Below are 22,387 nucleotides of genomic sequence, written 5' to 3'. Positions count from 1 at the left end.
TCAGAAATCGCCCACGCACAATGGATTTAAGCAAAATTATATTATTTTGTTTATCTCTCACTGTACATCTCTCTCTCTCTCTCTCTCTCTCTCTCTCTCTCTAAAAAGAAGACTAATTGCATAGCCACAATCTACTAATTACAAGATCCCCCTGCCACGCTTGTTCACCTGCGATCAAAGTAGACCTTATTATAGTCGTGCCTTGCCAGGATCATGAGTATTCCCATATTTGCTTTGAGTAATGCCAATATGATAATATCACATTATAATGTGAAAAAAGTATATTCCATGATACTTTAGTCCCAAATAATGTACATATAATACAATGCACATAAACATATATAAGATATGTACGTGTACAAATAAACGTACGTAGATATGCATTACATCACACATATCTGTATGTCGGTATATACACATGCAAATGCATGGAATAAGTAAGAATTGATAATGATCAACGACAAAGGCAGCAACCACCAAATCTTTCTCAATCTATGATAATAATTAACTAAGAATCCCTCAAGCATAATTGGCGTCCTCAAGAAAGAGTTCAGGCCAGTAGGAAGAAGAACCGCTACTTCTACCTCCATAGCTTGAAGTGCTGCAGCAGACATCTCCTCCCGGATTGCTAATCAACGTCCCGGTCATAGTTGGAGGAATAGAATTAGGAGCAGGAGACAGAAGTTTATCAAACCATGGAGAGTCATCATGATCATGAGGTGGGTTATCTTCTTGGCTGACCATTGTATAGTTGGAGCCCATTTCATGATCACTATTCAAAGATGGTAGAGAACTGAAAGGGACTTGTGGGTCTGCTACTGCTAGGTCATGAGGCAGTAGGCTTTGATGGTGGAGTGGTTGAGAAGTTCCACCATATCCAAGAGAAAATGAGCTTGGATTTTCAAGCTGAGATGAATTTAAAAGTGGGTTTTCTTTGATAGAAGGAACAAGTGAGTTCAACAAATTGAAAGCCTCCATGTCTGTGTCAGCTGTGTTTCTGTTCTGGCTAAAATTCTCACCACTGCTTATATAAGCTACAGATTGGAGTAAATGCTGCATGTATTGAAGCTTGGCCAACTGAGCAGCTTGATCTGCTTGTAATGTTGCAGCATGTTGATCAATATCTAACGGCTGATATTGCTGCATGAGGTCCTGCAGGTTTGCCAGGGCCAGAAGCTGAGACAAACCGGAAAAGAGATCGGTTCTTGGTTGATGGGTCATTGGATCAAAACCCATTTGGATCAGCTTTTTCTTCAAATGGGTGTTCCAGAAATTCTTGATTTCATTGTCAGTTCGGCCATCTAGGTGTGTTGCAATTGCTGACCATCTTGTAAACAAAAGCATAGACATATAAAGAGTAAGTTCAAATATTCAAACATATTGAAAATTTGATGGGTTTAGTCGTTGAAAAAAAGAGATTGGATTAAAGAATTACTTGTTTCCAAGGATAGAATGGAGATGTAGAATTGTTTGCTCCTCATCTTCAGTAAATTTGCCTCTTTTGATATCAGGTCTCAAGTAATTTGTCCATCTTAACCTACAACTCTTGCCACATCTATTGAGACCTACAAAAGAGAAAACGATAGCAATTTAAATCAAGCTTTTGTGTTTTTGTTTGGTTTCAAGGCGGGACTTTTAAATCCGAAAACTAAAACAGAAACTAACAAAGAACACTTTGGACCGACACCCCGCCATTAAATCAAGCTTTCAGAGATAGTGTTAAACCAACAAAGCTTAATGACATGTGAGGTGTAGTCTTAATGTGAGCTTAAGCTAGTAAACCAACCAAATTTATCAACAAAGAGAGGCTTTGATTAAGCAAACCTGCAAGCTTTGGAAGAGCTCTCCAACTTCCATGGCCATGTTCTTCAATGTACTGCACAAGCTTTTGATCCTCTTCTGGAGTCCAGGGTCCTTTCTTGAGGCCACTTTCATCACAACAAGGAGATCTCCCCATTCTGTTTCAATTTGTAAATGTATTGCTTCTTGAGTTGATCTGTTTCTTGAAAAAACTGTGGCTGCTGCCTATTTATACACAAAATAATTAGCACAAGGGCTTCTATGTTTCCATACGAATTAATTTTTAATGCCAAAGCTGAAAAAGAGTGAAACTTTCAAATCATAATGTCAACGTTGCAGGTCGCTTCTTTGTCAAACTCCGATCCATGCACGCAAGAAGAGCCCCTGCCGTCATCGTTTGCATGGCTTCACGAAAGGTTTTAGCTTGTTACGTCTTCAACTCTATGAGACCTTTAGCCCTTAGGCTTAGGGTATCTACAACAATATGTGATTATTTATGTATAAATTTAAACTATATATGATATATAGGAAAATGTTGCCTCGCTATACTCTCCGACTATATATGACGCTTACGTTGATATATTGTAAATCTAAATAACTGATCAAAAGTTGATTTCTGTCTAAATGTATGATAAATAGATCCATGCTCTTGTGTCTTGTTATCCATGTATTAAAACATTATGCTAGTTAGATTTCATGATCATTAGCTTGACTAATTAAATTATCATGTATTTCTCTTAATAGCCTCAAACCATAAATCAAGTTCTATTATGTATGTATATATCTATAGGTATTTCTCTAGGTGTAAATTAAAATATTAATGAACTGTTGTGATTTACGAAAAAGATGAAAATAGTGTATGTATATATTAATCTTGAAATAAACTATTTCAATATCTGAAAAATTCATATAAATTAGGCACAAAGATACAACCACTAAGTACGGATGATGTTGAACCTAGCTGGTTCTTTGGAAGCAAGAATTGGAGTTGTGAAGCACCATCCTATTGATAATCATTTCTCTAGAGAAAAAAAACAAAAGAAAAAAAAGAAGAAAAAATGCATGCAAAGTTGGCCTGAAAGCTTTAGTTAAAATCAATCAGGTAATCAGAAACTTAGAAAAATCCTTGAAAATAATGTGTACCAATCCCCATTCAACCCCAGAAACAAACATATAAAATATAATTAAAATTATTTATTTCAAAAGAAAAAACCAAAAATTTATTGGTGTCAGTCGGCATGGATATATATAATTGCTAGAAAGGGACAGTAGAAAATGTGCAAATATGGCCCATTTGACTTGGAGGGTGGGGCAGTTAGAGGGGAAGTTGGTGCAGCAAATGCCCCAAATTTGAACCAATTTTTTCTCCTCTTTTTCTTTTTTGTGTGCGACACACAAGACATTCTTTACACGCTTGAGAGAAACTCTTCCATGGGATTTGTTGGTGGCTTGTCCTCATTCATCTGGTTTCTTATGCACATTTTCCCTTGCTATTGGTAAACTTCTCTTCTGTAAATCAACCACTAAAGTAAAAGGTTATCTTCTAGTACAAGCCATTGTCTTTTGAAGGTATATTTAAAGTACCCAACAAGTCCAGCTTCTTAATAAACTAACCAATTTCTTTAATCCTAACCCTTGTATCTTGCAGACATGGGCTTAACTAAGCTAACTAGAGCGGATGTCCTCCCCACTCTGCACCCGAGTTCGAATTCCCCCTCCTCGTAGTTTAGATTAGTTTAAAGTATAATATCGCTTGTATAAAATAAATAATAATAATAATAAAATCCTTGTATCTCTATTAATCAACCTACATTATAAGTGCGCATTTCATATATGAGCACCAAAACTGAGTAAAAGTTAAGAAACTAACGACTGCCATTGGCATGGCATAAAGTGTAGCTTCTACTTGTCTAAGAATATGCTTTATTTGATGCCTAAGATGCAATTTTCCCCTCTTTAATAAATGAACTTACAACCCCATTTTCGAACCTTCTAGTTAGCTAAGCTAGCTCGCATTATTTAAGGGTAACGATTCTGACACTCCTAATTTAGCTTCGTTTAACTTCTTATTTATAAGTGCATAAAAGTTTATAAAATATACAATTTGAAGCATCATAAAGCTAAACCAAGAAGAACGTCAAAATTATTGCCTTATTTAAGAAAAAAAAGGTTCCTACACAAACAAATTTTGATCCTCCACCCTATGTTCCTCGTTGGGTGACCAATTATTTATAAATAGGAAAGGCCTGCGATGAAAGCTAAGCTTGACTTATTATCATAAATTATCTCTGCTTTCCTTGTCAAATTAACCAACTGATTTGTTTTCTGAAATGAGTTTGCAAACAACAAATAATTATTGGGCCCAATCGCCAATCATGTACATCTCCCTTTAACTCCAACCAGACTCACAAAAAAGCTCCCCATCCAGCCTGGACAAATCAATGGACACCTGCTGAATTCAGACTCAACAATCTCCTCTTAAGGTTCCCAAACACTTCCTCTTCTGATCAGGGCACCATTAGGTTTTCCTATTCCAATCAAAACTTCTCAAATTATTGTAAATGTAGGATAAGTTTTTTGTTTATGGTTTTTCCTTCAATGAAATTGAAATAGTTCACTTCATTTTAATGCTACGTACTACATTGGGTTGAAACCGAATCATCTTTTACAGACCAAACCAAAGTTTTCATCATTGATTAATTGGAAGGATTTTGGTTGTGAAATCAAAGTCGATGTAGTTGGCTCTCAAAGGGTTTCGATCTCATTCTTTTACTTCAGAATCGAAACCCTACTTCAAGTTGAAGATATGTAAGGCATGCATGGGCTTGAATAGAAACCTCTCAAGCCCATCAAGCTTCTGTGGAGCTTCAGCAAGACTCAATTTTAAGTGTAAAAATATAAAGAAATGGGCATCACGTGGCATTCCCCATGCAAATAACAGCTAAGCCTCGAACTGAAAGAGAAGCTAAACATAAAACGCATTTATAACAACAGCTGGGTTCGCATTAAAAGCATTTTCTAACCACTTCTGCCCTTAATTTGAAGCAAATCCTTAGATTGAGAGAGAGAGAGAGAGAGTATTGTGTGGCTGGCATGGCCGCCACCACCACCCATTCATGCCCATTTCCTCCTTCCCCACACTAGTAATCTCTCACCCATCTTCATCCCCCACTTTAACTTCGTCATTTTCATCAAGCCACCCCATGGCAAACGATGCCGTTTTCAGGGCCTCTCTAGTTTGGTTGGCTACAGTTATAGTGGTAGTTGGAGTATGCACACAGTCTTTCAAGAAGATGATGTTAACGTACGTGGTTGGTGTGCTGGGTATTTCTGCGTTGCTCTTGCCCGATTGGGGTTACTTTGACCGAGACTTTTCACGGTGGACGTCTCCGGTTTCAGCAGAGGAAAGAGCCTCTGAAGTTGCTCAAAGATCTGGGTTAATTAGAAGGTCAGTTTATTTTTATTTTTTCGGACATGTGAGATTCACTGGTTTTTCAATTGAATGTTGTGATTTTGTTGTGGAAGAATATTAGCCAACAATTGATTGATGTTTGTGCGTTTAGCTTTGGGTCATCATTAAGTGACAAAACATCAACAAAGAAAATTAGGGTCCGTTGGACTAGACCGGCCCAAAATTCGGCCAGTGTGATCATATTTTACTTGGTAATTAGAGCTACAAACCCGCTTGCAGCAACTTATTAATCAATACTGTTATTAAGTAAATGTTGTTTTTTTAATGACAGAATTAAGAAAGTATTGTCTGTCAAGTGTTAGAGTATACAAAATTTTAACGATTGCAACAATAAAATTAAAATTTCCCGGCAATATAGTAATTAACATTTTTTTTTGTTCTCACTTCTATACGATAACTTCTTTCTACACGAATACAATCTAAGTATATTTTACGTATGTATGGTATATCACAGATATATATATATATATATATATATATAGAGGGGGTCCTCAAATAAGTTTATTTGAGCGACACTCTTATAGGGTCCACCACATTGTATTTCAATGATCCAAACCGTGTTTGCCTATTTTATTGATCACAAGTATATTCATGGACAAAATTTAGGTAGTCTGGAGTCTTTGACTTGTAACCTAAGAAACAATTCTCCCTTTTGTAGATTTAGAAAAAATCCTATGAGATTGGTTGCTTATGCCACAGTTTATGGGTTTGCTCTATACAAGTGGTGGATGTTCATATCAAGCTAATATCAAGCCAGAGAAGATCAATGGTGTTGGGGTACTTTCTAGTTTATTGGTATGTAAATTATGAATGATGACAGTTGCCATTGCAATATTACTTTGGGTTCCATATATGTAAGATTTCCAAATCCAATTTACTTGGAAGATATGGCTTCAATTTCCTCTTGGTTTCTAACATGCTTAATTTGGCTTAAATTTGTGTAGAAATGCATGCTACGAAGACTACATTTTTATACCATATGATGTAGAAAGCGACAGGGCTGGCCTTGACTTTTGGGTGGCCCTAGGCAATAAACTAAATGATGCCCCTTCCCTTAGTATACAATTGTGAGAAAATAAATAAATAAAATGATTTTACGTAGCGCGTAGAGCGCGTGAATAATGATTTTTACTATCCTGGTCATTATAAAGCAGAGTCTAAGACTCTTAACAGCAAAGTCATTGTCGGTGTATAATCTGGAAATTGAAAAGAATAGTTTGATGGATAGGAATAAATATTTAATAATAAAAAATTATAAATTTGATTACCTTTTCAATTTTTCATGTTCCTCCCTTCTTAGTCACCATCAATCTCAAAGACAATTTGTGAGCTTTTTAGTGTGAGATTGATTCTTAGGGTTACAATATGATATGAGAAAAAAAGGATGAGAGAAACTGAAAATAATGGATGGATTGAAGAGAGATGGGGAAAACAGAGAAAAATATGGTGGTGGATTATTAAGAGATGGGTGGATTAAATATAGTTCTTCCATGGAGAAACTAACTAGGAGACGAATCGACTTATGGGAAGAAGAATCGCCTTCCTCAAGCACATGTTGTTTCTATTTCTGCGTGGGAAACAAAGAAACATTTTGGGAAGAGGAAGCGAAAACCTAATTTAATCGTGTGTTGTTTTAGTTTTATTTATTTATTTAATAAATTGGACAATAGTATATATAATAATATATAAAAAATTTGGGGCCCCTTAATTGGAGGCCCCCATGGCCAAGGCCCCTCTCACCCACCCTCAAGGCCGGCTCTGGAAAACGATGTTTATTTTCACGATAGGAAGTAAAACTTGAAAATAAAACAAGAAAAAAGACTTTTAATTAGTTGCATGGTGCAACAATTTTTAGCGACGACTGAGTGAGTGAATTGCTTGCAGGTATGATTGAGTAGAGAGAGAGAGTGAAGGAAGAAGAGGTGACCGGACAGTGATTATAGGCACAACAAGCACAAATGTTATTGTCTAATTTTTCAAGTTGTTGTATTTTATTTTCTGTAATCATTCATCAATTAATTGTTGTTTACAAAACCAAAATCTAAATATTACAGTTCACATTCCAACCCACAAAATGTGGTATATATATATATATATATATATATATGTTGTTTTTACCATCGGCCACAGATCGTTTCTTTTCTTTTAATTTCTTTTGTCGATGCTACAAGTTGAAGTAGGCATGTGAATGTGGTGAAGGCAAAGTAATTTCAAAGTGAGGTTGGTTCGACAAAAGTAATTTCACTTTAACTTTCAGGGGCAAAGTGTAAAATAAGCCATGATTAAATAAAGAAATCATAATAATTTAGAGTTTAGAGTATGGCGTGTATAAAGAACAAAATAAAAATATCATAGTAGAATAATAATTAGTACTCAACCGTTCACAGAAATCCGAATTACAATTTCAAAAGTAGCATAAAGGAGGTTTCAGCCATCAAAGTTACATTCTTCTGGCTTGATACTCTTTGTTCAAAATCTGAAAGACAACAACAAATTGACCAAATGGACTAGGATCCACATCGGGTTATCTGGACTTCCAAGACACGTGTTGATTTTGAACCTGACTTAGATGATACTGGTTTGAGGTTGAATATGCAGACATCCCCATTTTTGAGCTTGTTGGCTTCATAAAACTTGTACCATCCTTTTCTAGCAGCTATACGATGACTACGCCTGCCCATTCTTTCCCACTTACTTATGATCAGCGGCCATGATCTTCCAGACGGGTCTTTGAGAATGATTCTGGATGCGGCCACAATGCCATTTGTTCTTGCAAATTTCGCAGGAATAGTCTGTCATAAAACAACTACCAAAATTTAGAGAAAATCCAAAAAAGAAAAAAAGGATTGCAACTCAACCCTGACCAAACAGACCAATTTCACAACTCTGCCTAGGGCTTTGCCACTAAAACTCCAGACTCAAGAAGTGTGCTTGAAGTGAACATCATGAAATTTTTTTATCTTCAATAATATGCAAATAATAACATGACACACTTCATACAGGCAAAGAGAAGTTAGAAAACTTACCATATAAGCATGAAGAGGATTCCCATGGGATTTACTCATCGTGGTACTGAACAGAGTCCTTGGGGTTGAGGATGCAGTTCCTTTTAAGGTTCTTTTTCCTGAAAATAGTCCAAGGAACAACCCACATTCATTATAATTAAGAGGGTGCAATCCTATCAAAAGTAAAAATATTGAGTGTAACCTGATGTAAATCTTGTGGGAAATGAAGGCGAATGAAAATTAATATGCCACTGCCATTCTTGTGTGAAATGCAAGAGAATTTTTAATTTAACCCACCTTTGTAATCATGCGGGTGCTTGTCGCTCTGCAGTTCATACTCTTTCTCATTACCAAGTGACTCATAGGCAACCGCATTGAACACCATTTTGCCTTTGTGTTCAAATACTACCATTTCTCCAAGGTTCAGGCCGTGATGGTTCACAAAAACTTCCCAACCTTCTTCGAAAGAAAGTACTCCATCAACACTCCTGCTAAGTCTCACACACCAAGATCCCAAGCAGCTTTTAATAACTGCTTTATCCAGTTTCTTTTCACTCAGAGAACTACAGAAAGCTACTGGAAGTGACTGTTCATATGTAGAACAAAAATATTAGGTCACAATCCTAATCATTCAATTTTACTGAAAAGTATAAACAGTTTACATGTTAAAATGGATGGACCTACAATCAGATTTTATGGGATGTCCAAATGCAAGAAGCAAATCCGTAAGTAAGATGTGGTAGATGCTACAAGTACTTTCAAAGAAAAAAGCATCAGGATTTTGGTGGATATACCCTAATTTCAAAATAAAGGGAATGGGCGCATACCGTTAAACATAGTTGAAAAATATTGGGAATGTAAGTCTAATTTGAAAGCAAAGGATGTGAAGTTGAACCATCTAAAATCATCACGCCTATTTTAGCCTGTTCCTAACATCCCTTTTTTTCATTACATAAACATAAACTACCTGCACACCATTCTAAAAATAAACAACCTTTTATTGAATAAACTTCTTTTCTACGGCCACAATCTAATATAAACTATCTCCATGTAACAACTGTCAAAGGTCCAAATGCAGAACTATAGAAAACATGATGCAAATTCAACTGCATTTGCACTCTATAATCACATACACACTCAAACAAGCAATACCATGTTGTAGACAAAATGATATGCCACAAAAGAGGATTGTATACCTATTATACTGATCCACTAAAACTGAAGACGAATTCATAGTTGAACTCAATAATGTATTTTCAATCAAAACATTAAAATCTCTGTGAAACCAACTAGACCAAAATTTATGTAAGCACTATGTTAAGCTGCAAATCAATATACATCAGAAATCAGAAACTGCGTAATCAGCAGTATGCATTATTGATAAGTCAACACGAGAAGACTAGGAACATTTAATGGAACAGCTGCAAATTAACCTTTTCCTCCCACTGATTGATTGAATCAAAAGTCTCATAGATGATCATTTGAGATACCAATCTTTTGAACACTCCCACTGACAAAACTTTTAGTTGGAGATTGTGTGCCAATATGTTCAACATCAATATTGTCTGCACAGTGGAAGTAACTATAGTAGTTTGTTTTGCACTTTTTCGAATACAATGTGCCAAAAAATATGTTTGAAACCAAAAACATATCAACATATTAATAACTGCATGCATCTGTATTCAACTTTCAACTTAAACACCAATTTAATTTCCGAGACCAATATTCATACTCTGTAAAACAAAATCAGTAGCTAAGAAACTAAATATCCTGCCATCAAAACAAATTATTGAAATTTCATTGGAAACAAAAGGAGAAGCATAAAAAGCATGATAAGACCATGAGTGTGAAGCCCAAAATTTCTTTCTTACTTCACTTGTCCCACTTGGGCAAACACTCACTTCTTTGCTACTTCAAAAGAGTACGCCAAAATACTTATGCTGGTCACATAACTTGTAAGCATAATAGCTGGTAAACCATAGATGTAATTCATAGTAAAAACCATAGATGCACAAAAAACAACCACAAAACTACCAAAGCAAGTTTCCAGCAATGAAGTTTACTTACTTGAAAGTTACTATAATTAATTTATAAGTCCGATTAACACAACTTTACATAGAATCAAACTAGGGACAGTAATCTTTATAAGACAAAATTGTGGAGTCGTTTTATCTCCAATTAATAGTCCAAAATGGCCTCCAAAGTTACTCATAAAATATGCCAGCACATACAAAATCATATGACCAAGGAAAAAACAGCAAGATGTAGGAGTTTTTTTATATTTAATTATTTATTACCCTATAATAAATAATTTACCAATACAGGAAAATGAATCTAGATTTGTCAAGAGAAAGCATATGTAAACAACATATGAAATTGAACAACATAAACAACATAAACCTCAAAAACAACATAAACCTGAAACCCACATATATATTAAACAGAGAGCGAAGAGAAGAGAATCATACAAGTCGTTTGTTGAACCCAGGAACCAAAAACTTGAAAAACACGGAGCATTTCCCAGCCATGAATCCTGATGAGATGAGTGAACAAGAAAAATAAATATAAAGACAGAGAGGAAAGTTGAAACTATGAATGGACTGAAGTTTCTGTGGCTTGTATTCTCACAAAACAAATTCTTGGGTTTAGCCTTACCAGTATATATAGCCTGAAAGGGCCAATCGCTTCTATCCAACGCAGCATTGGCTTACAGAGAAGTGATGGACGCGCCATGAATGGCATTGGCCGGAGCTTGTCCATTGAGTACAGAGTGCAGGCGGGTCGGAAAAGCCTGAAGCTTTTGCAGCAGCCGTCTGTGCCTGTGACTGTCTCTGTGCTACTAACGCGTACAGATTGCCAAAATGAGCCTGCTACGCCTTTAATTGACTGATTGCCAGCAAAATGGGCCTGCTATGCCTTTAATTGACTGATTGCCAAAGGAGAAAAAGGCCCATTAACTCTTAGCATTTCACGTAAAAGGTAAAACCTTTCAAAACACGCTACAGAAAGCTGGGCTGAATTGCACCCCTTTCGGCTTCTTTTTTTATTTTTTATTTATATAAAAATATATATATATATATATATATATATATATATATAATTATAAAAAAATTCTTTTATTTATCTGACTTGTGCTTTTTCAGGTGTATTTATAAGGGTTTAGGGTCTTGGACAGGTGAGAATTTTAATTTAAACCATATAATTCACTCACCCTCTTTTATATCGTTGATTAAAAAAAAAAGCCCTCTTTTATATCAAATTGATCATGACCACTAGGGGTGGGCACGGTCCGGATTGGATCGGTTTCACCTCAAAACCACGGCCGAACCAATTACAATATGACGGTTTGGTTCGGCTCGGTTTTAGTTACAATCAAAATGAAAACCAAACCAAACCAAACCATTCATAATCGGTTTGGTGCGGTTTGGTTCGGCCGGTTTAGGCATAAAACAAAACATGTTACAATAACAAAGAACCTGTTAACAAACATCCTAAAACATAAACTAATCCAGCTACAATTATCAAAATTATCATCAAATCATCCAAAAATCCAATACATCAAACATGGAAAGTTAAGCAAATTTCCAGTAAAACAAAGTTCAACATGCATACAATCCCACATTTGCTAACAAATAGAAATAAACTTCAATATCCAACTAATTAATACAAATCAAACTAGAATTTTCAAAAAACAAAAAACAATACGTAGCATGTCTTCATTTCCTTTCTCAATCACAAGAAACATGTAAAGGCCCCATAGCATTTGATTTCTTCATTTCTACATAAGAAACACAATCACAAATTTAGTTTCAACATAATAAACACACAAGTTATAAACAATTAAAAGAGATGTTATTACCTGACTCAATTGTTTCATAGAACTCCATCTCTTCAATGGTAGGCTCAACTTCTAAAGATATTGAAGTGGACTTCAACCAATTCTGTGTACAAATCAAAGCCTCAACCATAGCAGGACTCAACGAACTACGAAATGAGTTAATTGTTCTCCCTTCCGTGCTAAATGTAGATTCAGAGGCAACTGTAGAGACTGGAATTGCAAGCACGTCCCTTGCAATGGCTGCCAACACTTGATATTTAGAAGCATTCACCCTCCACCAATAGAAGCAACACCTATAGAATATATATATATTAATCAAATACCCATCTTTTCTTTTAACTTCCAGCAAATCCCACACATCATACAATTTGCAAACCACATCGAACAATCAAACATATATTTTAAGAATGATTTATATATTTTATTCCCATTCTGAACAATCAAACATATTCTATTGTGAGACATGGCCCATGAAGATGAAATGAAGACATATTTATAAAACCATCAAGTATACACAGAGAGAGAGAGAGAGAGAGAGAGAGGTTACACTGGGGAGACGATGAAGAGGCCAAAGGTGATGACATTGTCTGCCAAATGCGATGAAGATGGAGATGAATGATGCGATGAGATGAGAGTAGTGAGTCACTTGGAGGTGCTGAGATTTGGCAGCTGCTCTTTGGGTTTTTTTTTCAGATTAGGTTTTTGAGTTTTAGTTGTAGAGAAGAGAAGAGAGAGGCTTCGAAAGTGTAGTGGAGGGTTTTCTTGATTTTGTTATGTTTTGGGGTCCAATTAGGTGTGAAAGGGTACACAATATGCCTTTTTACTAACCAATTGTTGTTTGACACATGTATATTAAATAAAATTAATATTAAATGGACTTATATCGGTTCGGTTTGGTTTAGGATAGTTTGAAAAATACTCAAACCGCAGCCGAACCAAACCAACCCGGTTCGGATCGGTTTTTCAAACTGTTGACTTTTTCTTTGGTCAAAACCAAACCAAACCAAACCAATATAATCGGTTCGGCCGGTGTAATCGGATCGGCCGGATTGATGCCCACCCCTAATGACCACTACCTTAAATTCCATGAAATTTTGAGCTGATAAAAAGATATATGTGATATGAAGAAGGGAGAAGAACTTACATGTAACGGGATGTCATTATGATGGTATTCCAAACCTATCACACATTACTACGTCGGAAAATAGCATTGTCAATGTTATGTCGGAAACTTAAAACATATGGCAATAGATGATTGACTTGGGATAACCGCGACAGTGGTATCTCCGGTATAGGTAAATTTTTCTAATGGAGAAGGAGGAATTAAATACATAACCTCATTGCTCTAGCATGGCAATATTTATTAGTTTTTAGTTATAATATACATAAACTTTCTCAAATTTTGTCAATCTCAGTGTCGGCCTTGGACAAGGGCAGTCAATGCGACTTTCTTGGGCTCACTGTCCAGGAGGGCCCAAATTTTTTAATTTATTATTATTATTATTATCAAGGGGTATATTATATTTACTATATTTTTTTTAAACTGTTAATTTTTAAAAGTAACATGGGGTGTTTCAACTCTTTTAAGTTTCAATTGATTGCAAATTTGGAAGTTTTAAGTTTGTTGTTGTGGAGGGGGATTTATCAAATTCCAACTTATGTTGTTATTTGTTTATTATTTAAAGTATTAAAATTTCATTGGATTTCCTTGTACTATTTTTGATTTCAAGTAGCAATGATTCTTGAAAAAACAACAATATGGAAGTCAAAAAAGAGAAACAAATGATTGAATTGTTACAAGTATTTATCTTGTTTATGCATTAGATTTGAATGTATCAAGCGTAGCCTCTTATTTTAGATTTTTATATATTGAAGTTTGAATTTATATAATTTATTTGTCTTGAATGGTAAATTTTTAGTTCATTTGAATAAGTTAAATCTTGATTGAAAAATGAGAGTGAGTCTAGCACTTAAGTGAAAAAACATATTATATTCGAAACCCATTGGAAGCATTTTGTGGCCAGGGACAAGCCGAACTCCGAGTGGGGATTAATCCCACTTTTCAAGTGTGGGGACACCTCATGGTATTTACAATATATATATATATATATATATATATATATATATATATATATATATATATATATATATATATATATATATATATATATATATATGGGCCTAATTTTTCACATTTGCCCTAGGCCTCGGTCAATTTGTTAGAGCAAGTCCAACAGCTAAGGTTGGACTCGGGCTTGGGGGGGGGGGTGGTGGTTAGGGCCAAAAAATCGATTCCAGCAATAAAGGCTGGCTCGAGGGTGAGGTGGAGGCCATGAAAAAGGCTAGCCCGAGGGCAAGTTCAGCCTGAGATCCAAAACGAGGGGGCTGACGTCAGCGATGACATCAGCAACAAATAAATAAATAAATAAATAAATAAATAAAATCGAAAAAAATTGGAAAAAAAAAATCAGATTTTTAAAAAAATAAATACTTAGTCATATTTTTCACTTCCAACACCAAAAATCTTTTAAAAAAATATTGTCCAAATTAATTGTTTAGGCAAACAAATATGTGAAAAAAACCAAAAAATGAATAGTATTTGCCCTTTGTCATGGCAACTGCTAGGAACACACATTGCTTTTTGCAAGGGCAGCTACTATTCACATAAATAGTAGCTGCCCTAGACCCCCCTTTGCCATGACAACGATTTCACTGCTGGAAGTGCTCTTAGTAGAATAATCAAACAAGGAAACCTTTTTTTTAAATAAGGGTTATTCGCAGCAATGGTCCCTCAACTATACCCGTAGTTACACTTTGGTCCATCAATTCAATTATTAGTTGTTGGGGTCACTCAACTAGGTGCTTTGTTGCACCAGTAGTCATTCCTTCAAGTCTGTTAAATTTTCTGTCAAAAGTTAGGGTAAATTCGGAAATTCATCCACAAGAATCAAATAATAAATAACCAAAAACCCAAATTCATCCATTAAACCCAAATAATGGTATAGACGCGCGGCTATACTATTTATGAAAAATGAAAGAGGCCCGCCTGGCGTCTAGCGCCTGCTTCAATTCCTCCATACTCGCATAACTCCTTGCCATCAACCCTCCGCCATTGTTGTACTTCCAAACCCAAATCACCTACCTCCCAAGCCCCCCCTCATCCCAGCCACCACACTGTATCTCCAAACCTTCTCTGCCCCATGCCTAGCCACAAATCCATCCTCATTGTAACTCTCTGTCTCTCAGCTCCCTGGCATAGACGACGGCGAATACAAACAAAATTGAAACTTGTAAACTGTACGATTCTTACATGGTGGAAAGCGAGGTCGGAGATGGAGAGAGGGTGAGGGGGTAGGCGAAGCCACTCGGGGTTGCTGTGGGGGTGATGGCTGGGTTCGTCGTCGTCGTCGGAGAGTGGGTATGGTGGTCCGATTGCGTGGGTTGTATGCTTGTCTCTAAATTCAATTCCAAATGGTTTGAATTCGAATTCAAAAGTTTAGGGGGGCAGAAAAGGGGAGGGGAGAAGAAAACTGCGGGGGAGGATGGGTTTGGATCTGTGATGGAGGAGGGGGGTTGGGTCTGTGGGTTCTGGGTTCGTTTGGGGGTTGGAGCTTCCAGGTTCTGGTTATGGATGAATTGGGGGAGAAGAGGGGAGAAGAAAACGGCGGGGGAGTAGGGGGAGGATGGGTTTGGATCTGTGATGGGGGAGGGGGGCTGGGTCTATGGGTTTGGATCTGTGCTTGTTGAGATGGAATCTGACGGTGGAGAATTTGTCAGGTGTCAGGAGTGAAACAAACCCCCTTGAACAAACCCCCAAATTGAAAACTGCAGATTGAGCACAACACGAAAACTGCAGACCAGCCCTTGAACGACTAAGCTGGGTCTAAAGGCTCGGAGGCGGCTGGTGGGGGAGATTGGAGCTGAAGAAGGCTAACTGAAAAGTCAGATTTGCCCCTCATGAATCTATGAGATTCTCACAGATGCTTGCCACATCATCATTTTAAACGGAAAAAACTAACGGACTTGATGGAAGGACTGCTGGTGCAACGAAACACAGAGTTGAGTGACCCTGGCAACTAATAATTGAATTGATGGACCAAAGTGTAACTACAGGTATAGTTGAGGGACCATTGCTGCGAATAACCCTTTAAATAAATACAAACAAGAAAACCCATTTTAACTCCTACGGAACGGTGCTTACCAAATTAGCAATTTAAGAGTAAGGGTATTCGGGTAATTTTTGCAATCAAATAAAACCCTAATTCTTTTCCCCTTCACTGTCATAGACCCTCACCTTCCTCTCCGACTCTCTGTATTCTATCTCCCTTTCTCCATCTCTCTCTACATTGCCGGCGGCGGCCAGATTTCAGTCCCCAACTTCGGAGAATCAGAGGTAGTTAGCTTACCCCTACTCCCTTTTTTTGCTTTTTTGGAAAATCAGAGGCACATGATTTAAGTTTACGAATTGTTCAGTTTTTGTGGTGGGTATGCATGAACTTATATTTCCAGTTGTTCAATTTTCTTTGTCTGATTTTTAGGGCTTCAGCTTCTTCTCTTGTTTTCCCTCTTTTCTCTTGTCCTATGTGCTTTGCCCTTTTTCTGCGCTCTGTCTGTAGCTGTAGAAGTGTTTAATCAATTGATACCAATTTATTGTACTGAATGAGAGAGAAAGCTTTGATCAAAGATGTTTTATTTATTTGTTTTCTTCGCCTCCTTGTAAGATTTTTTTAGCCAGTTTTTGTGTGTTTACATGCTGTGTCTGAGTGCGTACGCTTTTCGAAAGCACGAACGAGCAAAAACTCAACTCTAATTGCAAAAACACGACACATTGCTAGGTCTAATTGTTGTTATTTACTTGTGACCTCAGGTCCTCAAGCAAAAGTGAAAGGAAAAATCACTGCTGTTTAGGCTAGATAGTTAGAGAGAGATGAGGCTGCTAACCCACAACATGCTATCTTCCAACATCAAGGGTGTGACCAACGGCTTCCCTCTGCGCATTGAAATAGAGAAGGTCGTGGAGAAGCAGGTTGACTTCAATGCTGATTTCCTTAGGAACATGTTCCCCAAGATTGAGTGGAAGGCCCTTGTCGGTGCCGCTCATACTTTGGGCTATGTCGAGCTCCCTGAGGAGGTTGAGCCTTCCAGGCTTGATTCTGAAGATTTTCTGCGCAAGTTCCATCATGCCCTTTTGGAGCTTCATCTCGAGGAGGGTGCGCTTGTTTGCCCCGAGACTGGTCGCCGGTTTCCGGTTTCTAAGGGAATACCCAATATGCTACTTCATGAAGACGAAGTGTGAATCAAGTCATGGTGGACTGGACTGTCATTGCTCATCTTGTACTTACTGAAATTAGAGATTTTGTTCTGCAGATTTTGTCACCAAAAATTGGAATGTTATGGTTTTGTTTAGTTTTTATGTTTTATTTTGGTATGTTGAAAATCATAGCAGGGCTAAAACAATTTTAAAATGTGGCCTTATCTCTTGAACTTGAAGCCTTAAATCATTGAAGAGTCATGTAGAACTAACAAGTATGAGGAAGACACAATTCACGTATTATAAATTGAAGTTATTGAAGGGCAGTAATAGATGTTTGAACTATAATACAAAATTTCCCTCCATTTGGTTTAGAGGAAGTACAAAAGAAAATCTCTCTTCAAACTGAAAGTTGGCAGATACTTATTCCCAACTCTTTTTGCAGCGAGGGGTTTCACAAGAAGGAGGTGGAACCCCAAAAACCCAATCAAGGACATTCAAGTATTTGGATCGGAACACTTCCCTCTCCTGTGCATAGCAATGCATTATGATTGCCGTGGATAAGCTGAAGATTACAACATCAGCTCTCTTCATTTTCGTTGATGGTGGCAAGTATCCGGTATCAGCCATGCACGTGAAAAAGCTCTCGATGGCCCGAGCAAGACAGTAGAGGGAAATCTCAATTCGCCTGCTTTTCTTCTCAATGGCCAAGGCCAAGCCAGTTGGGAACTGCCGAACAATGCAATTGATTAAGCAAAGATATAAAATTCATCTTGCTACCAAATTAAAAGAGTTGAAGAATGTTCATACCGTCCCTATCGCTACCATTGGAATATTACATCTCCTGAAAATCCTAAATAGAAAGCATGTCCATGCCCTGAAGAACAATAAGAGATGGCTTTTTAACTAATGAAAAATCCACTTCTCAACAAAATTTGAAGTGATTCGAAGTAACAATAAGGTGGAAATACAATGATTTACCATTTTGAATATACAAGTTCATATAATTATTTACCTGACATATAGTGGTGAACATGCCAGTTTAACTTTTCTTTTTTCGTTTTTATAAAAAACCCAGAAATCACCCAAACCCTTTCGCAACCCTGGATTCGAAACTGGGGCCCCCGCTGAACCCTACTATCTTTGGAAGGCAGGAAACTCTAGCAAATAGCTAGATACCTTGAGGAAGTGAATCCCAGACAACGTGGGAGCAAACCATGGGCCTGACCACTTGACTAGCTGATTCCATATCAGATATTGTCCAACATCACTAGATTATAGCAACTTATTTATCCCTTGAAATATCAGATTTTCTAAAATTCGTCCTGCTGATGATGGTCCAGGCAACTATTAACCCAGAGAAGGAAAAAGGAAACAAGCACAACAGAGCTTATTAATCTAGTAACCTAGTTCTCGGGGGTCCAAAGTGTTTCATCTGGTCTTGAGTTCCTTGAGTATTCTATATCCACTGGTTTCCTATGCTTTGCAATATATATATTGCACTATGTTTCAGTTCAAGTTTCATCAGTCCCTACATCTGGACTTCATGCCCATGAAAATAATTTTTCTGAAGAATGATATATTGAAAATTTATCACAAATGTATGAGGAAAGACCTAAGTTTTAAAAACTGATTCTGGACGCTTCCCAGGTTCTCATCTATGCATATTCAATAAAGTGGGCAACTTTCCTAGCAGCAGGGTTCACGTAAATGGTACCATTAGAATGTGAGATAGAAGAAAATAGCTGCTAACCAGGCAGATGAGCAATATACGGATAGAAACAAGCTTGATCTTGCAGTACCAAGAAGGCCCTTTAGTAGTATAGAGTAATGCCTGCATATAAACAGCAAACATAAGGAGCAAAACAGACAAAAACCGAGATTACATTAACACAAATACAAATATCCAATATGTATATTGCAAAATGAAGTTCAAACATGGCGCGACTATATGATTGCAATATGCATATAGGTATGTATCAAATGAATATGATAAGAAAGAATGGGTGATGGTTTATAAACAACTTCTTACAAGACATCAGGGAAAATCAAGAAACAAGAACTCAGGAGGGTTCTTCAACGGCAAAAGGAAGGGAATAAACAACTGTAAATCAAAATGTTTCTATTGCTCCAATTTACAATCGTCAATCATGCCACAAATTGATTAGTGAATCAAATTCCCATTCCCATCAAACACTTGCTAAACCAAAAAGCTATCCAGTAGTATAAATTTATTTTAACAATAAGAAAGCTCCTAAATTACTAATGCATGGACTGCTTAAAGTTATTTAAGATTATCCACCAAAAGGACTTATGGTACACCTAAAGCCACATATCAAAATCTCAACACCCCTCAGTTCTCAACTTCTTTTTCCAGGAAATTTGTACTAGAAGATGATAGCACTTGACCACATCTCCATAAAGCATCATCAGTATAGGAAAAAAGATGATCAAAAGGAAATTATATGAATCACCTTTTCAGGAGATCTTGGCGATGAACTATAAGGGCGGGAATCAGATACACTGGAAGATAAACTGGTAATGCTCTCTTATAGGCTTGAACTAGGAAAGAAATAATATGCGCACTACACGACTGATCTCCATGTACAATCTGCATGAATTGTGAAAGCTTAAGACTTCAAATAACAAGATTGAAGTTAACGAAGTTTAAACAATTTTGATAAAAATGACAAACAAATGCAACTTATTTTCACATGGTAGGAAAAAGGTAGAATGATAATTGAAGAATCCATACCGAGCAGGGAACTTCCATGGCTGGATCTAGTTTAATATTTGTTCCAATGGATTTGTAATATTTTTCTATTGCTTCCAAATTAGAAAAAGGTATGCCACTTGCAATCTCTTTTACACCTTGCAATATTACTGTATCCTTTCCACCATGTTTATTGAGAAAAGATTTGTATGATGGAGGTAAACTTTCCTGCTTCAATATGTAAGCAGACCTGAGAAATGAATTGTTTCCTCCTTTTAGTCTTAGTACAGTCTAGGAAAAGTAATGGGTATCAAAAGACCCTAAAAGTTAATGGTAAGCAGAAAAACTTGACAACTTCGGTAATCTATAAAACACTGAACATACATTTCTAAGTTTGATACATATGAATGGGAAACCATCCAAAAGCAAAAAACATAAACTTTGAATTGAATCAGCAACAATATCCATTAACTTTCAGGTAGGTTTGGTTAGCAGTCACCAGATGATCATAATTAGGGTTGTAGAAATTGTAACTTCAAAAGCAACAAACTTTTTAAGAGTTTTCATTAGACATTGTGACTTAGTAGTAAAATCAGCTTTGACGATCAACAAGATGAATTCATAAACAGATGCAAAGGTCATGGAAGTTTTATCGTTTTCCACATATGGCAGTGCATTTCCATCATTGCACCATAAGAGAACATTTTGCACTCATGCCATCGTTAGCAATACTTTGCACGAAAAAGGAACATTTTGCAGTAAAGGGTACATACAGAATTTGCGAAGAGGAGAGACACATAAGAAAAATGTCACCATGAGCCCAAGTGAGAGGTTTACAAATGCCCCCGAAACGTTTGCTTTTAATCCCACACCGCGACGCCAACACAGCAGCACGCATAAGTATGTATATGGCCAAGCTCGTATGCTGCGTGTTCAGGCCAGTGAGAAGCATCGATGGCCCAGCTACAGCTCCTGCTAACAAAGCCCTCCATTTGGCTGTCCTGAACTAGAGTAACAAGCAACAACCAAACCCATCAATTAAGTCAGGTTAAACAGAAATTTAGTTTAAGCAGAAAATGAGAAATTGAATCATGGAAGAACAGGGAACTTGCCTACGGTGACCAGCCAAAGAACCTATAATCTCATCCACTGAAACAAATGTACCAGCAAAAGTTCCAAGAAATAGACCATATCTCAATGTCTCTTTCAAAGCAGTAACAATAGCTTCATTATTTGTAATCACACCCTCCTTCCTGAATAATAAAAATAATCATTACTTAAATTACCATAAATTTGGATTATTGAAAATTCGTTGCTCGGTGAGTTCTTCACCTGAGAGAGGCTAAGAGCTTTCGTCGTCTCAATCGAGCTAAGATGGAGAAAATGGCGAGCCCGCCTTTGAGACCGGCTCCGATGGTGAAGCCCTTGATTGAGGCAGTTACGACCCGCCGTAGCTTTTCCGAGTCGCTCAACGGCACCGAAACGTATCCGAGCGAAGAAGAATAGTAAAACGACGACGGCGACGGATCGGATTTCTTGCAATGCGTACAATTCGGATCGGCGGATTCGTGGTGGTCGCCGTTGGGACGGCCATTTTCGCCGGCGAAGCATGTGCAGAGGTCGCCGGACGGCGACATGGTGCGGAACAGATTCGAGGTTTGCAGGAATGGCGTTTTTTGTGAAGAATACGAAGAATATTCGAAGCGGATGAGAGGAGTGTGCGTAGGGGCCTTGAGATTATCGAAATGACGAGTGAGAGAAACGCTCTCGAGTATGACAGTTTAGGTCGTTTGGAATGATGACGTGATAATTTTTATTTATTTATTTATTTCTATATGCACTTTAGTAGATGCTTTCTTATTTTTCTCGTTTTTTTTTTTTGGGCAAGGAGAGGCATTTCTGGTTTTTTTTTTTTGGGTCAACGAGAGGCATTTCTGGTTGGGAGAATGAGTATTTATTCTGTAAACTTATTTTCAGTCTTGTATTGGATAATCAGACAGGGCAGTTTCATTCATGGTCTGACCAAAAAAAGTTACATCTTGTAGAGTTGCTCTGCTTCACGTGGTGCTGGATATGGCTAATAAGGAGCAGTGCCTCTAGCCGACTCCCATTTGGGACAGTCGGCCGTGTGTGTGGGTGACTTTTGACCGTTGGCCTCACAATCAGGCTGCATGTATCGACATTTAATAATCGTGTGCTTGTGGGTGACTCTCAACCGTTGCACCCTATGTATCGACAACTAGTATTCATTCATGTACATGTGTAAGCGACTCTCCCAAGCAAAACCCGGCTAACAAGTTAAATTAAC

General features: G+C 37.2%; 5 protein-coding genes and 1 long non-coding RNA gene across 12 annotated transcripts; 2 read left to right on the top strand and 4 right to left on the bottom strand.

Annotated features, from left to right (window-relative positions):
• Window positions 1–155: 155 nt before the first annotated feature.
• Window positions 156–2,013, bottom strand: MYB93 (myb domain protein 93). Its single transcript, XM_021961625.2, has 3 exons — window positions 1,825–2,013; window positions 1,436–1,565; window positions 156–1,327 (listed from the first exon to the last, which is right to left on the bottom strand). The coding sequence occupies exons 1-3, from the start codon at window positions 1,955–1,957 to the stop codon at window positions 520–522; spliced, it is 1,071 nt and encodes a 356-aa protein (XP_021817317.1). The 5' UTR covers window positions 1,958–2,013; the 3' UTR covers window positions 156–519.
• A 2,800-nt stretch (window positions 2,014–4,813) lies between these two features.
• Window positions 4,814–7,333, top strand: LOC110759558 (peptidase). 5 transcript variants are annotated; one of them, XM_088247231.1, is made up of 3 exons: window positions 4,814–5,248; window positions 5,972–6,067; window positions 7,157–7,333. In XM_088247231.1, exons 1-3 carry the CDS (start codon window positions 4,917–4,919, stop codon window positions 7,164–7,166), a joined length of 438 nt encoding a protein of 145 aa, XP_088103357.1. In that variant the 5' UTR covers window positions 4,814–4,916; the 3' UTR covers window positions 7,167–7,333. The 5 variants fall into 5 exon arrangements, with proteins under 5 accessions (XP_088103357.1, XP_021817325.1, XP_088103356.1 ...); XM_021961635.2 differs by having other exon boundaries at window positions 4,824–5,248; window positions 5,931–6,067; XM_021961633.2 differs by lacking the exon at window positions 7,157–7,333 and having other exon boundaries at window positions 5,972–6,173.
• Window positions 7,334–7,601: 268 nt separating this feature from the next.
• LOC110759523 (B3 domain-containing protein REM8-like) lies at window positions 7,602–11,137 on the bottom strand. Of its 3 annotated transcripts, XM_021961595.2 has the most exons (6): window positions 10,933–11,137; window positions 10,746–10,810; window positions 9,711–9,842; window positions 8,575–8,863; window positions 8,299–8,396; window positions 7,602–8,064 (listed from the first exon to the last, which is right to left on the bottom strand). In XM_021961595.2, the coding sequence occupies exons 2-6, from the start codon at window positions 10,803–10,805 to the stop codon at window positions 7,780–7,782; spliced, it is 864 nt and encodes a 287-aa protein (XP_021817287.1). In that variant the 5' UTR covers window positions 10,806–10,810; window positions 10,933–11,137; the 3' UTR covers window positions 7,602–7,779. The 3 variants fall into 3 exon arrangements, with proteins under 3 accessions (XP_021817287.1, XP_088108263.1, XP_021817288.1); XM_088252137.1 differs by having other exon boundaries at window positions 9,711–10,810; XM_021961596.2 differs by lacking the exon at window positions 9,711–9,842.
• Window positions 11,138–11,789: 652 nt separating this feature from the next.
• LOC148298060 (uncharacterized) lies at window positions 11,790–12,909 on the bottom strand. Its single transcript, XR_015834514.1, has 3 exons — window positions 12,663–12,909; window positions 12,137–12,408; window positions 11,790–12,055 (listed from the first exon to the last, which is right to left on the bottom strand). It is a non-coding gene; the product is annotated as an uncharacterized LOC148298060 (long non-coding RNA).
• Window positions 12,910–16,352: 3,443 nt separating this feature from the next.
• Window positions 16,353–17,521, top strand: LOC110759552 (multifunctional methyltransferase subunit TRM112 homolog A). The gene is made up of 2 exons (XM_021961628.2): window positions 16,353–16,508; window positions 16,983–17,521. Exon 2 carries the CDS (start codon window positions 17,043–17,045, stop codon window positions 17,409–17,411), a length of 369 nt encoding a protein of 122 aa, XP_021817320.1. The 5' UTR covers window positions 16,353–16,508; window positions 16,983–17,042; the 3' UTR covers window positions 17,412–17,521.
• A 121-nt stretch (window positions 17,522–17,642) lies between these two features.
• On the bottom strand, window positions 17,643–21,859 carry LOC110759551 (uncharacterized). Its single transcript, XM_021961626.2, has 8 exons — window positions 21,412–21,859; window positions 21,192–21,332; window positions 20,853–21,080; window positions 20,122–20,329; window positions 19,841–19,977; window positions 19,120–19,200; window positions 18,177–18,243; window positions 17,643–18,095 (listed from the first exon to the last, which is right to left on the bottom strand). The coding sequence occupies exons 1-8, from the start codon at window positions 21,714–21,716 to the stop codon at window positions 17,790–17,792; spliced, it is 1,473 nt and encodes a 490-aa protein (XP_021817318.2). The 5' UTR covers window positions 21,717–21,859; the 3' UTR covers window positions 17,643–17,789.
• Window positions 21,860–22,387: the final 528 nt, after the last annotated feature.

Source organism: Prunus avium, chromosome 1 (assembly GCF_965620075.1).
Source record: "Prunus avium chromosome 1, drPruAviu1.hap1.1, whole genome shotgun sequence".
Lineage (NCBI taxonomy): Eukaryota > Viridiplantae > Streptophyta > Magnoliopsida > Rosales > Rosaceae > Prunus > Prunus avium.
The sequence above is the reverse complement of the archived record's forward strand: the minus strand, read 5'-3'. Positions and strand labels throughout refer to the sequence as shown.

What these genes read in the sequence shown, in the direction of transcription:
- LOC110759552 (XM_021961628.2), top strand. Translation starts at nt 17,043, where the DNA reads ATGAGGCTGCTAACCCACAACATGCTATCTTCCAACATCAAGGGTGTG.
- MYB93 (XM_021961625.2), bottom strand. Translation starts at nt 1,957, where the DNA reads ATGGGGAGATCTCCTTGTTGTGATGAAAGTGGCCTCAAGAAAGGACCC. An exon ending in AGCTCTTCCAAAGCTTGCAG is followed by an intron (nt 1,566 to 1,824) that starts GTTTGCTTAATC and finishes TCTCTTTTGTAG; the next exon opens with GTCTCAATAGATGTGGCAAG. An exon ending in CATTCTATCCTTGGAAACAA is followed by an intron (nt 1,328 to 1,435) that starts GTAATTCTTTAA and finishes TTTGTTTACAAG; the next exon opens with ATGGTCAGCAATTGCAACAC.
- LOC110759551 (XM_021961626.2), bottom strand. Translation starts at nt 21,716, where the DNA reads ATGTCGCCGTCCGGCGACCTCTGCACATGCTTCGCCGGCGAAAATGGC. An exon ending in TCTTTGGCTGGTCACCGTAG is followed by an intron (nt 21,081 to 21,191) that starts GCAAGTTCCCTG and finishes ACTCTAGTTCAG; the next exon opens with GACAGCCAAATGGAGGGCTT. An exon ending in CTCTCCTCTTCGCAAATTCT is followed by an intron (nt 20,330 to 20,852) that starts GTATGTACCCTT and finishes TTCATTTCTCAG; the next exon opens with GTCTGCTTACATATTGAAGC.
- LOC110759558 (XM_021961633.2), top strand. Translation starts at nt 4,917, where the DNA reads ATGCCCATTTCCTCCTTCCCCACACTAGTAATCTCTCACCCATCTTCA. An exon ending in AGATCTGGGTTAATTAGAAG is followed by an intron (nt 5,249 to 5,971) that starts GTCAGTTTATTT and finishes CTTATGCCACAG; the next exon opens with TTTATGGGTTTGCTCTATAC.
- LOC110759523 (XM_088252137.1), bottom strand. Translation starts at nt 9,953, where the DNA reads ATGCATGCAGTTATTAATATGTTGATATGTTTTTGGTTTCAAACATAT. An exon ending in TCAATCAGTGGGAGGAAAAG is followed by an intron (nt 8,864 to 9,710) that starts GTTAATTTGCAG and finishes ACATATGAACAG; the next exon opens with TCACTTCCAGTAGCTTTCTG. An exon ending in ATCCTCTTCATGCTTATATG is followed by an intron (nt 8,065 to 8,298) that starts GTAAGTTTTCTA and finishes GTTTTATGACAG; the next exon opens with ACTATTCCTGCGAAATTTGC.